Source organism: Pseudochaenichthys georgianus, chromosome 4, assembly GCF_902827115.2.
Source record: "Pseudochaenichthys georgianus chromosome 4, fPseGeo1.2, whole genome shotgun sequence".
Classification (NCBI taxonomy): Eukaryota; Metazoa; Chordata; class Actinopteri; order Perciformes; family Channichthyidae; genus Pseudochaenichthys; species Pseudochaenichthys georgianus.
Genome location: NC_047506.1, coordinates 13,135,983 through 13,151,075, shown reverse-complemented (window position 1 = coordinate 13,151,075; position 15,093 = coordinate 13,135,983). Strand labels below are relative to the sequence as shown.

Below are 15,093 nucleotides of genomic sequence, written 5' to 3'. Positions count from 1 at the left end.
AATAATGATATATTTCATGATATAGTTTTTGACACTGCTTCCATTTTTGTTTCCATAAATGTATTGACGAGTGTGAGTGTTCCAGCGTTTGGCTTGTGATAGCTTTATTTAGTAGCCTTATGTCCTGAGGGGTAGTACTCTAATCGATTAATTGAGTGGCTCATAAATATGATCAATGGTGCAAACCCTAAGAGCAATGAGCATGACAGCCCCGCGCTTATGTCACACTGCGGCTCTCTCTTGCTTGCTTCGTATTTTCTTTGAAAATATGGCTTGCCTAAGAGCTACAGTATGTAATGATTCAATAAATCCAAACATTATGATCCACAGCTTCAAAAACACTTGTTTTTATGTACTCTCAAATGTTGAAATGGGAATATAGTTAAACAAGGCATATGTGTCCTAATCAGACATCTCAGAATATGGTTCATTACCAAGGAGGTTTTTATATACAAGGAATTTGCTTTGGTGTAAAATGGTGCAAACATGAACACAGTTACATTAAACTGTCAAATAAAAGCAAATATTAAACAATCTATTATGAAATCAAGAAATGTGTAAAAATAAATATTTATATATAAAAACCGAAAAAAGGGTTAAAACTTCCAATTGTTTTGTGAAGCAATGTGAAAATTAAAGTATGTTTGACAATTAGGAAAACACTTTTATTCCCCATTCTCCCCCCTTTACCTCCTATACCACCCCCCCCCCTCAGCCCCCCCCCCCCCCTCTAAACTCGCCCAACTGTCCCGCTGCGCAGCATGCATATTTGACCTGGTATTTCTCTGGCTGAGCCCCCGTCAGGGTCTGCGTCGGGGGCACCAGCAGTCACACAGGGTTAGGTTGGGTGTCATTCAGCTCCTCTGGCCCGGTGCTGCTCTCAATCATTCCCTCAGCCGAGGGGTCATCCTGTGATTCCTCCCCGCCCCGCATCTGACTCAGTGGGGCTCCGGACTCATCCCATCGCCAGCCCAATCTCTCCCCTCTGGAGTGCGAATTTTCAGATTTACGCTTGCAAATTGTGCATCTTCAGCAGTGTCAAAGTAGGAACACAATCTCTTTTGGGAATATATTTCCTCCACAGCTGAGGCTGAATGTTCTGTGACTGAGCCCAGTGTCCCCAGGTATTTCAGCTTTTCCCTCAAAGTGGGTAAGAGAAACGGAGATAAGAGGAGTCTTATAGTATGTATGAATTCATGTATGAGTATGCTGTTGGGAAACCCAACAGAAACTGAATGTCTTGCTTCCATTCAACATGTGGTGGTCTGTTGGTTCTGATTTACATTTCAGTGAATCTCCGGCCCCATATTTCCCTTCCTTTGCATCCCTGTGATGTTCCGTGACAATTAACATCCCAACTCTTTCTTGAGGTTTGTTGAATGCTCAGGGGCTAATTCAAGGGTCAAGCAAGACTTGCAAGCTGTCAATCTCTCATTGTAACTCGACTCCCCCTCCCAGGTTCTTTATTCTTAGCCCCCCCCTCTATTCTCCCAGACTTCGTTTTATAGAATGGCCCGACTCTTCTTCTATTCTCCTGTGGCCCTCTAGCAGCTAGAGAGGGACAACCATGAGCTTTGTCTAAGGAGCCCGGCATTCTTTGACATCTGCCTCTTGTTTTCAGACCCCCGCTGCATTCAAATTTCAAACTGTCCTTTTCAATCAGCCCCCCCCCCCTTCCCTCTAATAACCCCCTTCCTCCCAGTTACCCAGCCTTTTTTTTTTTTTCTTAAGAAGTCCAACTGGGCTCCTGCAATTCAAAACTTCTGCCACTCACTTGTCGATTATAAAGCATTCTGTTGTTTTGCGAATATTTAACCCACACATATGTTTACCGCCTCTGGGCCCCAAGCCCCTGTGGCTTCTCCATTTTTAGAGTACTTAAACACATGTCTGCAATGACTTCATATTTAGCCAAAGCAGTGCGATACATTTTAGCAATCTGTGCTTAACAATCACGGAAAATTGCCTTCATTATCTGTCTGGTGCATTAGAAGCAGCCATGTTGAACATGATGCGCTTCATCATCTGTCCACCCACTCTCCCTCTCTTATAAACTCCCAATCCCAGCACAACAACACATTTCTGCAGATGCTAAAACCTGTTCTAAGATCACACTCAAGTCGAGGGCGATGTAAGAAAACAGTCGAGACATGATCGCCGTCGGTTTCTGTTTCAAGGCGGAGTGAGAAAAGAAAGCCCCAGCTGAGAGGGGAGACCTCGGCACGTTTAATGAGAACGGCAGTCTTCCTTCAGTCTGCGCCTTTGGTGTCTCAGCATGTTAAACACTCACAGCATGATACAAAATATATTAAAGTTTAGGACTGTTATCATCGATTTACAGAACAGCCGTCCCCACGTACTAGGGATCTACATTCTGCATTTCTTCTTCATAGCAGGGGGTCTCGACTGCCTGGGAGGCAAAGCTGTGTAAGCGCATTTCGTCTTTGTCTCTACATTCTGACACAGGAGGTCCGCCAAGCACGTTGCCTCTTTTTTTACACTATGATGACAGGGAAGCAAGAATAATCATAAGATTTAACACTATTATCTCGGGATAAGACTTATAATAGTTTGTTTACATTTGTAAACCCAAGCCCCTGCAGCCACCGAGAGACACACATGAAATGCACACTTTTTCACCTGTATTCACCAATATTGTAGGTTCATTTGCAAAATAAGAATGAAAATACCACCTCTTCTTATGGTTTGGAGGTTAAAGAGGTAATGTGTTTTGATGGAAGACTTTTAATTGTTAAAAAAGTTATGGGCACAGCATGCATCTGTATTGGGACTATCAGTGTGTATCTGTGCACTCTAATCATTAGATTACAACCAGAGCAAGGCAACACACTAATTACTGCAACTACCATTATAGACCTTAACCAGTTTATCTTACCCGGTGTCAAGGTCGTAAGCCAAGCAGGCGGAGCATCAGTCTTTGAAATTGCACTTGGCAGGTATATCTGGAAGTGCCTGTGTTTTGATTCTCTGCACGCTCCACAGAGGTCACAGAGTGAACCTGATGCAAATTGAGACTATATTCGATAAAAGAGTGACAAGGCTAGGGTTGGTGGGAAAATGGAAGTCATATTTTTGAGTGACAGTGATATAAATTGTATACTGCTAACACCTAAGGTGCCTGTGAAAATGTTAAAACAATTATTACAGAGTATATCTCTTCATTATTTTATTACATTGCTTTTTAATGTTCGCCTGTTAGTGAATTTAGTTTAAGTAATGTAGTTATGCCTTTGGAAATGGGGTTATTGTGAACCAAGTAAACAAACTGTTACTCTAAGGTAGTATATTATTTTGTCCATGACAATATAATGAGCGAATGTTGTCATTAACATTTAAACGTGTGGGGGATCTATCTATTGTCTGTCTTAGTGGACAAAAGAGTACGAGCTAAGACTTTGTGCGCACGGATGAAGCTACTTAAGCCTATATGTGCACTATACAGCTTATTTGTGGAGGCAATCTGCTTACATCCTTGTTATACTGTATGCACCTGTGTAAGCTGTAGGCTGATTATTTGTAGCCACTTGCTTGGTGAACTTAACTTGTGACCTGTGCACTGATCAGCCAAAAGACTAGGCTTAGGGTTTTGTTTGGTCTCCGTGATCAACTTTGATTTGTCGAGTCTCATGACTGCATATTATTCCATTTAGGCTAAATACATTGTGGCTGGGTGTGCTGTGCTCCTGTTAACCTTTTTTAAATGGCTCTAAAATTAAAGGTCTCAGGTGAAGCCCGATGTCATACTAGATGAGCTGATTATGGCAGGCCTAATTATAACTTTGTTGGCTGATGTGTTCGCCCTGCATTTCTCGGCGATGAATTATCATGCTGTCTGAGAACTCAGACAAAATAGATGAAAGACTCTTCAGGCCGTGGATCATCTCTAGAGTGGAGGAACAAGCCGAAGCTAATTTGTGCAGGTCTGGCTGTACATGACATGACAAACATAATTCCTCTCCGTCTTTTCAGTTGAGTTCTCCTTTTAACTCCTAGTGTGATGGAGTACACTCTGTCCCTTGCTTTTTAACAAACATTTCCAAGCTGAATGCACAAAAGAAAAATGGCATGTTGTTTTTGAATGACTACAAATTATTAAAAAATATTTTCTAATGGGGTCCAATGCGCCTTGTTGCCAGAGCGATGCCAAATCCCATGGTGAATGTGCTAATGGTTCATGGGAGTGAGAGGACTGAGCTAATCCCAGCAGTGTAAACATGCAGACAAAAGGGAGCCGTTAGTCGTGTGAAACGCATGCCTGGGCGAGCAGGTAGGCATTAGGTTTCACCCTACACAGCCAGAGCACTGTATCCGACTGGGAGGAGGAGGCCATTTGCTTTTGTAGCAAAAGAAAGCAAAAACAAACACTCAAACAGACGAGTACTAAAGGGACAGGTATGGATGAGGTGGGGAGAGAGGAATTCTGGGGAGTAGAGTTTTAAGGGAGGGGATGAGGAGGGAAGGGGCCGGGGAGATAAGCTGGTTTGTGGTGAGTCACAACAGAGAGAAATGACCATTTGCTCCGCAGTGTCTCTCTGTTTGTTTGTTTGTTTGTTTGTTTGTTTGTTTGGCTAGGGCGCGGGGGTGGAAATAATCACAATACATCAGTCAAATAGAAGGACTGTTACATTTAAACCTCTACTGAGGGAAAGGTAGTGGGAAAGTCTACTTAAATAAACAGTATCATGTAGCTAATTAAAAATGGTGTTGTTTGATTGACCATGTCTAAGGCTGCGGCCACACGAGGACGAAAACGGTCGTTTGCGTTACTGTTTAGTGTCATATAGACCGTTCGGCCACACGAGGACGACCGAATACGGCACTAAACGACTGAGGAAACGATAACGGGTCCCAAGGTGGATAGAACGGCATACGCAACGCTCTGGGGGGTCCAACGGCTCCGTGTGTACGCCCTATACCAGGGATCACCAACTACATTTGTCCAAGGGCCGAAATGTAACCAATAGACACTATCGCGGGCCAGCGATTTTTTTATAGCCCCGAATTTTATAAATAGTATTCAGATTACTTTTGGAATACTTTCTTTTTCCATAACAGATGGGTATGTTTTGGTGAACAGGAGACACTTCTTTTACTGTTTTCATGGCTTATCAAGAACTCAAACACAACATCTTGGTGTCATTCTGGACAGCTCTCTCATCTGCACCTCACATAAAAAATATCACCCGGACTGCATTCTTTGTACTGTCTTAAAACCTTTCCTTGGAATATGTTATGAATTGTAAGGTGTCCTTGGGTGCTTTGAAAGGCGCCCCTAAATAGAATGAATTGTCATTATTATTTATTATCTGAAACGATGTAATAACTTTTAAAACTGTTTCCAGTCACTTGCCCCATGCATTCAGAAACAGCAGGCCATTCACTTTGATTTGATCCTGTTATGAAATGTCATCATTTCGACAATAAAGAAATGCTACATAAACGTTATCTTGTACATTTTATCTAACCATCTCCGTTTCTAACTTTCAATATATTTTAAAAGAGATCTCTCTCTCTCATCTGCATGCGGGGGCGGGGCCTCACAGACACGCTGCATCTCTCTCTCGCTCACAGACATGCTGCAGCGCTGTGCAGTGTGCACACAGTTCTGCCGGTAATGAATATTAGGATACATTTTGTGAGGAAACTTTTCCACCAATAATTCCAATAAGTATTCCAAAATGTATTCACTTCAGGTTTACGAAAGTAACTGTAATCAGATTACTCGTTTTTCAAATGTAACGCCAGCTGAATACAGTTAACCTACTTGATTTTTGTATTCTGATCACGTAATGCCGTTACAAGTATTCCGTTACAACCCAACCCTGTTTCTAGGCTACTGTCCCGCAGCTCCAGCCTCTCTGTTGGACTCTGTCGCAGCGGGGCTACTGCTGTGGTGCAGAGCGCATTAACCAGACTCTTCACAACGAAGGATCACTTCTTCTTCAGGGGAGGGAAGGTTTCGCAGTACGCAGTCTACTGTCCCGCAGCTGCTGCCTCTCTGTTGGACTCCGGTACTGCACCTTACTCACGAGACGTTGTAAACAAATAAATGGGTGGGGGGCGAACGCAGTAACCACTCTGCTAACGCCACAGTCACCCCCGTCGTGCGGGCCGGATGAGAATGTCTGGCGGGCCGGATGTGGCCCCCGGGCCGCCAGTTGGTGGTCACTGCCCTATACGATCATTTTCTGATAATGATGAGGCAATAGCCCCGCCTCTCCCCACCTCTGCTGCTCACCCCCGCGTCAAAGTAAACTGCACACTGAATTCAGATTATTTATCTTTCTCTCGATATGGACCTAAACGCGAGTGAAGTCTAATCTGACAGGACGGAGACACGCAGCTCTGCTCACCTGCAGCTCCTCCCGCTGCAGCAAAACACACACAGATCATCACCCTTAGCTATTTTAATTACCTCTCAAACTCCCTAAACTAGTTATAAATATGCTTATTTTTACTGTCGGCCGGGTCACTCATTACTGGATCAGCTGCTGCATGAGACAGACACTGGCGCTGTCCAAAGAGAGGGAGGAAAAAGAGAGGCTCCGTGTATTTTATTATTATAATATATAGAGTCGTTATTCATTTGTTTTAAAGCTCAATAAATAACAAAGAAGTTACTTTTATAATTTTGTCCGGAAGATTTAAACTTTAATACACGTTGACTGGCGAAAAACTCTGCCCGGTTCCCTCGACCCCACCGCGGAGAATAAATAGAAGGGCAACCATGACAACCATGCTTCTTCGCTGCTTTTGTGGAGGAAGTTACAGCGCCACGTACAGGCTCCTGCATATGTACTGCAGCTTCTCCAGCGGTTGGAGCTAAACGGAGCGGTCTCGTGTGGGCAGACACTATCCGGATAACTATTGCGTGTGGACGGAAGCTTGTTTGCGATTGCGTTTGCGTTAATCCTATGCGTTTAGCCGTTTTCGTCCTCGTGTGGCCGCAGCCTAAAAATAACTAAACTACAAAAATGACATAAAATCAAGTTTTATTTATATAGCACATTTATAAACGATTTTTGGTCCAGCCAAAGTGCTGTACATATAATAAAAATAGCCTACAGTAGAGACACTTTACAGCAAATACAACAGCACAGATTGTTCAGAATATCAGTATGAGAAAAACGACACCCTCTATCCTTAGACCCTCAAATCGTACAAGGAAAAGCTTCGGGAGAAAACCCACAGTTTAAGGGGAAACATGGGAGAAACCTCAGGGAGAGCAACAGAGGAGGGATCCCTCTCCCAGGACGGACAGACGTGCAATAGATGCCGTGTGTAAATCGAAGAGATAATACATTTACATCAGTGTTTGACCAGACAAGACAAAGTATACATCCTCCGCTGTTATTAAAAAGTTTTTCCTTTTATTACTCAGACATCAACAAAGCTAATGCAGACCAATGCAGGATGAAAAGCTTTTTGGCTAATGTTCACCAAGCTATTACCATCGATACTTTTTGCATTTAATGTTGCTGTCAGTTAATTTAACATTTCCGCCATGTGGTTGGAGAGTTTTGATGCCGTGTCAATTTACAGTTGTTCAGTTCCTGAAGCAACTCTTCTGGCTAGTTGACAAAACTTTTTCTGTAGGGCTGATTCCAATCTGTTGGAAGCTTTGTTCTACAATGGAGGGACTTTTGGTGAGAAGTATTAGTAGATAGAGATCTCCAATCAAGATCACTTTAAAATCCTTACTCATATGTCAATTTGTTTTACTGGACACACAATTCCTACATCTTTTAGAAGTTATAATCAAGATACACATGTGTTCTTTGTATAAGGTACAGAAAATGTAATTTGACACAGCACTGATAAGGTTAGCATCACGAGGAGACGGACATGGCGGGCCTTATCCGTTTGATGACAGCGCTGATCCCGCCCCTCCCTGCCAGTGAAATGGTTAGCATTCAGCATCCATTAAGGGATTTCCCCTCTCAGGATTATTGACCTTATGGGCTTATTTTGGTGGCTTTGGTTTGTAGCATTTCACAGCTTAAGGTTTGTCACATTTCTGCAGTGGAATGTAAATGCAGCATCAAGTGTGACAGGGTGGATTCCTGTGTGAAATTGCATAGGGACGGAGCTCGCCACGTGGAATACATTTCACCCCTGAACTGAACGTCTCTCTTGGTCTGCTCCACAGGTGACAGGATCAATGATGAGCATCTCTGAGACCGGTTGGCTTGGACTTTTCTAATCAGAACCTTTTTACTCGCAACACAATCCTGCCACAAACCATCAACCCCGGGCGCCATGGCATGCTCCCTGTTGAAACTACAGACCTTCTGCTGGTTTCTCATCACACTAGCACAAGTGCACTCCACAGAGGGTAAGTACTCATGAAACTTTTTCCTTTGTAAAACTGATTATTTTTTTCACATGCCACTGTTCTAAAAGCATCTTTTCAATGAGTGTATTTTCAGGCTCGACAAAAGCCATTGCCAGCATATTATTTGTTATTGTCTTATTTAGAAATATATAATGAGCAGTGAAATTGTGACTGAAGCCGGAGCTGCTCCTCTGAGTGCTGGCGGTGCTTGTGTAAGTAATGCAGCTCTAAAGACAGTGGGCACGCGCGGATGGGGGATAATCTTGAGTGGTTTCATTAGTTGGTAAATTGTGATTTGTCTGAGATTTTCTGCTTGATAGCGTCAGCTGTTCCCAGTGGCATCAGAGATGGATCCATTTGTAAACTCCTCTCTGGAATGTCTCATGGCAGACACACACAGATTTCACACTTCGAAAAATATAAAGCTTGAATGTGTTTTAATCATAGTGCATTTAACTTTGATTGCTGTCTCATAATAACAAGATGTATGCAGCCAATCCATATCTTATAAAGTGTATCCTGTACATGTTAGTGTTTAATCACGAGAATAGAGGTGATGTTTGAAGATTTGATTTAGAAAAACTAGAGTTGGCATCTTTGCAGTGCAATACATCAAAAGCATGATTAAGGTTGTTGGTGCCAAATGTTCACTATACCTGTTTTACTGATTTTTAAAACACTCAATAATGTAGGATTATTGATTGAAGTTTGAAAGGTGGTGATTCATCAAGATGCTTAATTTACACTGCAGCAAGTCCCACTGCCATGATGTGTTTTACCATATGTTCTCTTCTATCATCTGGCTTGGGTCTTTCATGTAAGAATTTTTTAGCACGTGGTCTCTATAGGCTTCAGTAATACACATTATACAGTATGTCTGCACCCTGACATATCATTTTAGTTACCTCACGCAAAGATAAGAGTTTGCCATTTCAAAGCCTAGGTATCTATATGTAAGCCTATTCAGGGGGCAGGAAAGATAGTCCCCACCCTAGAGAGTTTCTGTGCATTGCCGTGCTCCTGGTTTCACCCCACACACCATAAAACTCTGTTTTTAAAGATGGAAAGCCAGTTTGGGATCTATATGGTACATGACTAACTCCCAGTGATTGATCAGGGCGCATGCTGCCAAAGTGGATGTGATAAGGTTAATCTCTGTATGGTATGAGACTGTTTGCTGACAGGTTACATGTGACTCACAGGGGACACTCCTCTGGTAAACGGAGGGAGTTAGCAATCACTGAAGAATCACAAGAAATCACAAGAAGAAACGTTTATTCCAAATCAGGGGGAAGGAGAAAATGCAACAAAGGAATAAACCAGGTTATTGACGACATGTATCATTCACCTGTTCCTCTTGTTGGTTCCGCTCCGCCCTCACCTCCCTGCCATTCCCCATCCCAGCCACAGAGATCAGCCCAGAAACAGTTCATTACAAACAATACCCCCAAGTTACTATGCTTCATTAAACTGCGTCTACTCCTAATATCTTTTTAATGCATTTCTATAATTGAATTAAATGGGTTATTAGAATGCTGTAAATAGTCCTAAGTTTGGTCCTTTTTTCTCCCTTCGCTTTCATTGCGTTTGAAGGAAGATATACACAGCCAAGATTGAAACTGTAGCTGTGGGGGATTGTGTTTCTCTCTGTTCTCCTTCTATACAAATCATGCCTCATCCAGCACCTTTTACTGCATCAGCCCGACAACTTTACATGACTCTGATCTGTATTTGTTCAGCCTACTCACTGCCATTCTAGGCGTTTCATCTCCCATTTTACTTATTTTATTCACATCTGGGAACAGAAAGGCTTGTATACTATGTATCCACAATGGAGGCAGCCTAGTCAGTGACATTAGTTTCTAAGATTGATTTGGCTTATTAATTATTCTAATTATGCTATATATAGATGAACTGCATATATGTCACGATGTTATGCATATCAAAGGGCCCTGGGTCTCTGAACCATATAATATAGAATTAACCATGCTAGACTGGAGATATCATTCTATGTTGCTGTCCCTTATGTGAACAGCTTCTCCTTAAGTGCGACATTGTCTACAGTCATGGTAAAATAGCAAATATTATAATAACTATTTCAAATACAGGCCTGTTTTATACCCTGTGATTGGATCTGGGAACATACATTTGAGCCAGTGCTCTCGCAGTATGTCCGTGAAACTACAATATCCCAAGAGGGCCTTGTTGTGACATAGATACTGTAATCAAAATCAATATCAGTATGGACATAATTATTTGAGAAGAAACACTATATGGGATTCCGGGTATGACATGGAACTCAACATATTCCCAGTTCTAAGGGGTTGTCACATTTAAAGTCTAAAATTCAAGAAGAAATGTCGTTAAAGGACACATGAAGTTCAGTTTGCTCATTATTAATAGTAGTAAACCCAGGCTGTTAAAACAGTTGCATCATGTCTTCTGTGGCTCTGGAGGGAGATTTCCAAAGTCTAATGATGCCATCCGAGGTTATCTTGGCTTGGACTTGAGACTTTATTCTTCTTTTTTCTCACCGAGTTAGGTTTTTAGTAGAAACTGGGGTCAGGAAGTTCAAGGGACATAGGTATTTAGCAAACAGGGAGAGTCTTAGCAAATATATTATTTGTTGCATTAGTCAAGGGGCAGAAACCAGTTTTGCCTAAGCTTGACCCATAATAAAGACTAAAATACAAGATATCTTGGCCTCTGCTCCATTGATTTTTCTTTTTAAATGTTTACCTATCGGTAAAGCTTCTTATGAAATATTGAATGTTTGGGAGGCCTCTTTCTTAATGCACTACTTTCCTCTATTGAGTAGTTTTTAACACACATTTTTTTGTGAGGAAGTACCAGACAAGTGGACAAACAATCTACTAACATCCTGTTTTTGTCTTCAGTGAGAAAGGATTCTATTGGCATTCATTCCTGGGACAAATCACTCTGAAGTATCACAGGCAATAGTCAAAGATTTCCCTGCGTAAAAAAAATTCATATATACGGTTATTTTGGTTGAGAAAGAGAGTATCACTTTAATCAGTATGTTTTACTCCGACCAGCTTTGATATTGTTTGCCCTCTGGCATTCAGAGTGATGTTCTTTGATGCTGCAGGTGTATTTCCTTTTGTCCTACGAGTGTCCTCTACGGATATCACCATAGCAACCCACCAGAAATGAGATAAAGGTGTAATTTTGTTTTTTTGCAAAAACTGTGGTCATTGCCCCCTTGCAACACATGGTTACATTGGCTCACATGTCTTCCAAAATAATTACGTGAAGTCTGGTTGGGTTGGAGGGATTTGTCTATCAGCAACAGAATAACAATGCTCACCAAGCTCAGGCACACACTCTTTTCAAAGGATTACAGGGACAGATTTAGAGAGCAGAGCAAGATTCTTTGTCAAGAGGTAAGGAGGGCAAAGTGTGCAGCTAGCTGGACATGCTTAAAAAAAAGGAGAAAATGTCTGTGTTACTTTGTTTATGTGTTAATGCACCCCATTTTACTGGGATGTTCTTTACTGTTTTGAAATCAGTGTCAGTGATCAAAACATATCACCAGCTTCTTTATTATGTGTCATTGCTGCGTGGCTTTTACAGTATGGAAGCTTTACAGTTATTATAAAATCAGTCTCTATAGAAATACAATAAAAGCAAGGCAATGTTAAGTAGGTAATGGAGACTTAATGAAACAATGATTCAACGGAAATAGTTTTCCCTAGATTGCATATTGTCATTCTATTACTACGGAGCCTGGGGTGGTTGTATCTGTAAGGTTTGGGGGGTACATGAAGAGTTAGCCATGATATAAAAGCTGCGTTTCAGTGGCAGGACTTGTTTGAACAAGTCTGACACTGAGAATGTCTGTTCCGTCTGTACACCCTGAAACCACACTATTGTTTCTCCTCAAAGCTTGAAATGTTTTAAGTACTTGAGATTTCTCAAGGGCAACAGGGAAAGGGACCTTTAAAAGTCCTCTTTTTGTACCGTGTGAAAGGGAAAGAGAAGAGACTTAAAGCCTTCATCTCAAAGTGAATGGAGAGAAATAGACAATCAAGGTGTTCTGAAAATGTAATTACTGGAAGTAAAAGCCAAGGGCTTATTGTGAGACAGAACCTACAAGGACAGGACCGGCGCTTCCCAGTGCCGTGCCAACACCTATTTGCTCCGGTTAGCCTTTTCCTGTAACCATGAAAGCATATGTATATAATTTTCTGAAAATGGCCAATCCCTCAATTTTTTACACTCAAAAAAAGACCTGTGCTTTTTTCAAAATGAACTGTTAAAGGGTTAATACCCAGCAGGTAAAACCAATCAGTTCAACATGCAGATATCACAAGCCTTAGCCTTCTCTTCTGAGGCAAAGCAGTATCTATGCTTATAGGTGATATACTTTTCATTTTCTCCACGAGGGGCCTTTTTCTCAGCAATTTGGCTTGTACATGTTATCTTTAAAAGAAAGAAAATCTAAATAATATCTGTCAAGTGTCAATATGAAACCACGGGCAGTAGGCCTGTTCTTTTGAAGTACTAATTTGTGCCAGAGTTGTGTCCGTAAAAAAATCAAATGAAAGCACCCCACTGCGGCACCACACACCACTTCCCTGACCTCTTTGAAAACGCTGGCCCATAGCTCATTTATTAATACAAACAAATCATTTACCATTTTACAAAATGGTTATTTGCCAATTCAGCTAGTTTTTCTACAGCTTCCAATGTATTTTATTTTGGAAAGGGCACTAAAACAGTTAAGGCTAAAGGGGTGAATCTTTCCTTTGTCTCATGTGTCTTTAGTAAACAACTTCTGTCGGTTTTGAATTTCAACCTTCCGCTTGATGTCATCCTGGTTGTTTGCGGCAGACTTAGGAATCTGGCTTCCCGTGGAGCCAGGCAGGCGTGGGGCCTGTGTACGTAGGCCCACCATGCTGTCATGTCTCTTTCGTCGCCAGCCAGGCTTGGCCAACAAGGAGACAATGACAGGGAGAGCAAGCAGTGGCAAGGTGTAACAACAGCCCCTGGGTCTCCTCCCTGCCGAGCACTTCAAATCCTCATTAGGATTTTCAGCAAAGGAAGGAGGGATTTTCAGGATTAGGGCTTTGTCACTCGTGGCTCCAGGTTGGTGTTTGTCATGCAAGAGCATGGCGGAGCTCTTGACATCTTGCCACCCTCCCACCCAAACACAGACCCTCCCACCCCTCCCTTCACCCAGCTACTGAGGCAGTTAAAATATGTTCCACTAACCCACAATGTATGAATCTCATAATTATTGACTCAGTGCCCTTGGCAAATGTTTTTTAATGCCATCCTAGAGGCCTATGTTTTGTGTCTGTGGGTTGCTGCATCAGCATTCTTCTTAATGGTTATTTATGCAGAGATAACCTTGGAAAGCATCATTAGTTTGTTGTGGTCTGTCGCCGTCCATAACTCATGCTGGCATCTCGGCCGTGACACAGATACGACTGTTCAGACAGGAGGCACGGTGCCTTGTTGCAACTCCAGTTGCACTCCTCCACTTGCTGGTTATATAAGGGATACTGTATATAGTATTTTATGAGGCTTTTCAACCTCTAACATGCTCCCTAATTGGGTTTCAGACTTGTCTCGGAGCGTGTTTCAGCGTGACAGAGCCTCAGACTTAGTGTGAAACTTACCTTCTCCCATCATTCTCGGTGCTGATCTTTTTGGATAATGGGCCTTCACACGGGTCTCACGAGGCCCTCGCTGGGTGGGATCTCACGCACCCTAGATTAGTGATCTACCCACATGTCCCTATTTGCGTGGTATTTTACCGTCATGCTTTGTCTCACTTTGTTTTTGCTCAGGTAGAAACATGTGGGCCCCTAACAAGTATATCCCAAACAATCCACCAAATATGTTCTTATAACCCATTGAGTCTCCTCTGAATCCAAAATACAGATAAAAAACAAACATGACTTATCAATCTCCAGTGCACTGGTCTATAACCAAACAACTATTATTCATGGAACATTTATAGTGTTGTTCTTTTGTTGGTTGTCTCTGATCGAGCCATGGCAGATGTGACTAACAGTATGTGGGCATCTTTTTGTAAGTAGGCTTCAATTTGTCAGAGATGTGCCTCACGTTTTAAACTTTTAGTTTTCTCTTATGTTCTATATTTGTAACTTGCTGAAGCAGAATGAAAAAACAGTGCCGTTAACTTGCTGCATGATCAGATTTGAAAGGGGCTGGTATACGTATGTACCATGAAAGGCACGTGTATTGAGAAACTAGCAGTATGATTATAGAAAAAGCAAAGGCTCTTTAGTTCTGATATATCTTCATGTTGCTAGAGCCTGTGTAGTTGACATCAAGGACTCCAGACAGACCTCACGCAAGGACCGCTGATGAAGTCTGGAGGGGGCAGATGAGGAGAATGTTTTTGATTATCCAGTCTAGATGTTTTTTTAAACCAGGAAGCAGTGTGTGTACCCCTATGCCAGACAAATGAGCAAGCTCAGCTGGTTTGCTTCTGTAATACCTTTGAATTTGAAGGTGATTAGACTGCAGTGTTCAGGTCACACGGAGTGCAATATTTCAATTTCTACATGCATAGGCCTCAACTTCTTCTCTGAAATGGAGACGGATGCCAAGATTGTAAACTGTTATGAATTAACTGTTATTGTGCATGCTGTGTCATACTGTGAATAACATGTGTTTATCAATGTGAGCAATTCAATCTCTGCTCCGTCTGATTTGAGCAACAAGCGCAACAGAGGGATGAA

The 15,093-nt window shown here is 42.0% G+C and overlaps 1 protein-coding gene across 13 annotated transcripts in view; it reads left to right on the top strand.

The window, feature by feature from the left end:
* Positions 1 to 15,093, top strand: part of adgrl2a (adhesion G protein-coupled receptor L2a) — a 100,697-nt gene that overhangs the window by 19,311 nt on the left and 66,293 nt on the right. For all 13 annotated transcript variants that reach the window (XM_034080961.1, XM_034080962.1, XM_034080960.1 and 10 more), the window contains exon 2: positions 8,171 to 8,356. In XM_034080961.1, the coding sequence (XP_033936852.1) occupies positions 8,281 to 8,356 (76 nt within the window). In that variant the 5' untranslated portion in view covers positions 8,171 to 8,280. The remainder of the gene's footprint in view (positions 1 to 8,170; positions 8,357 to 15,093) is intronic.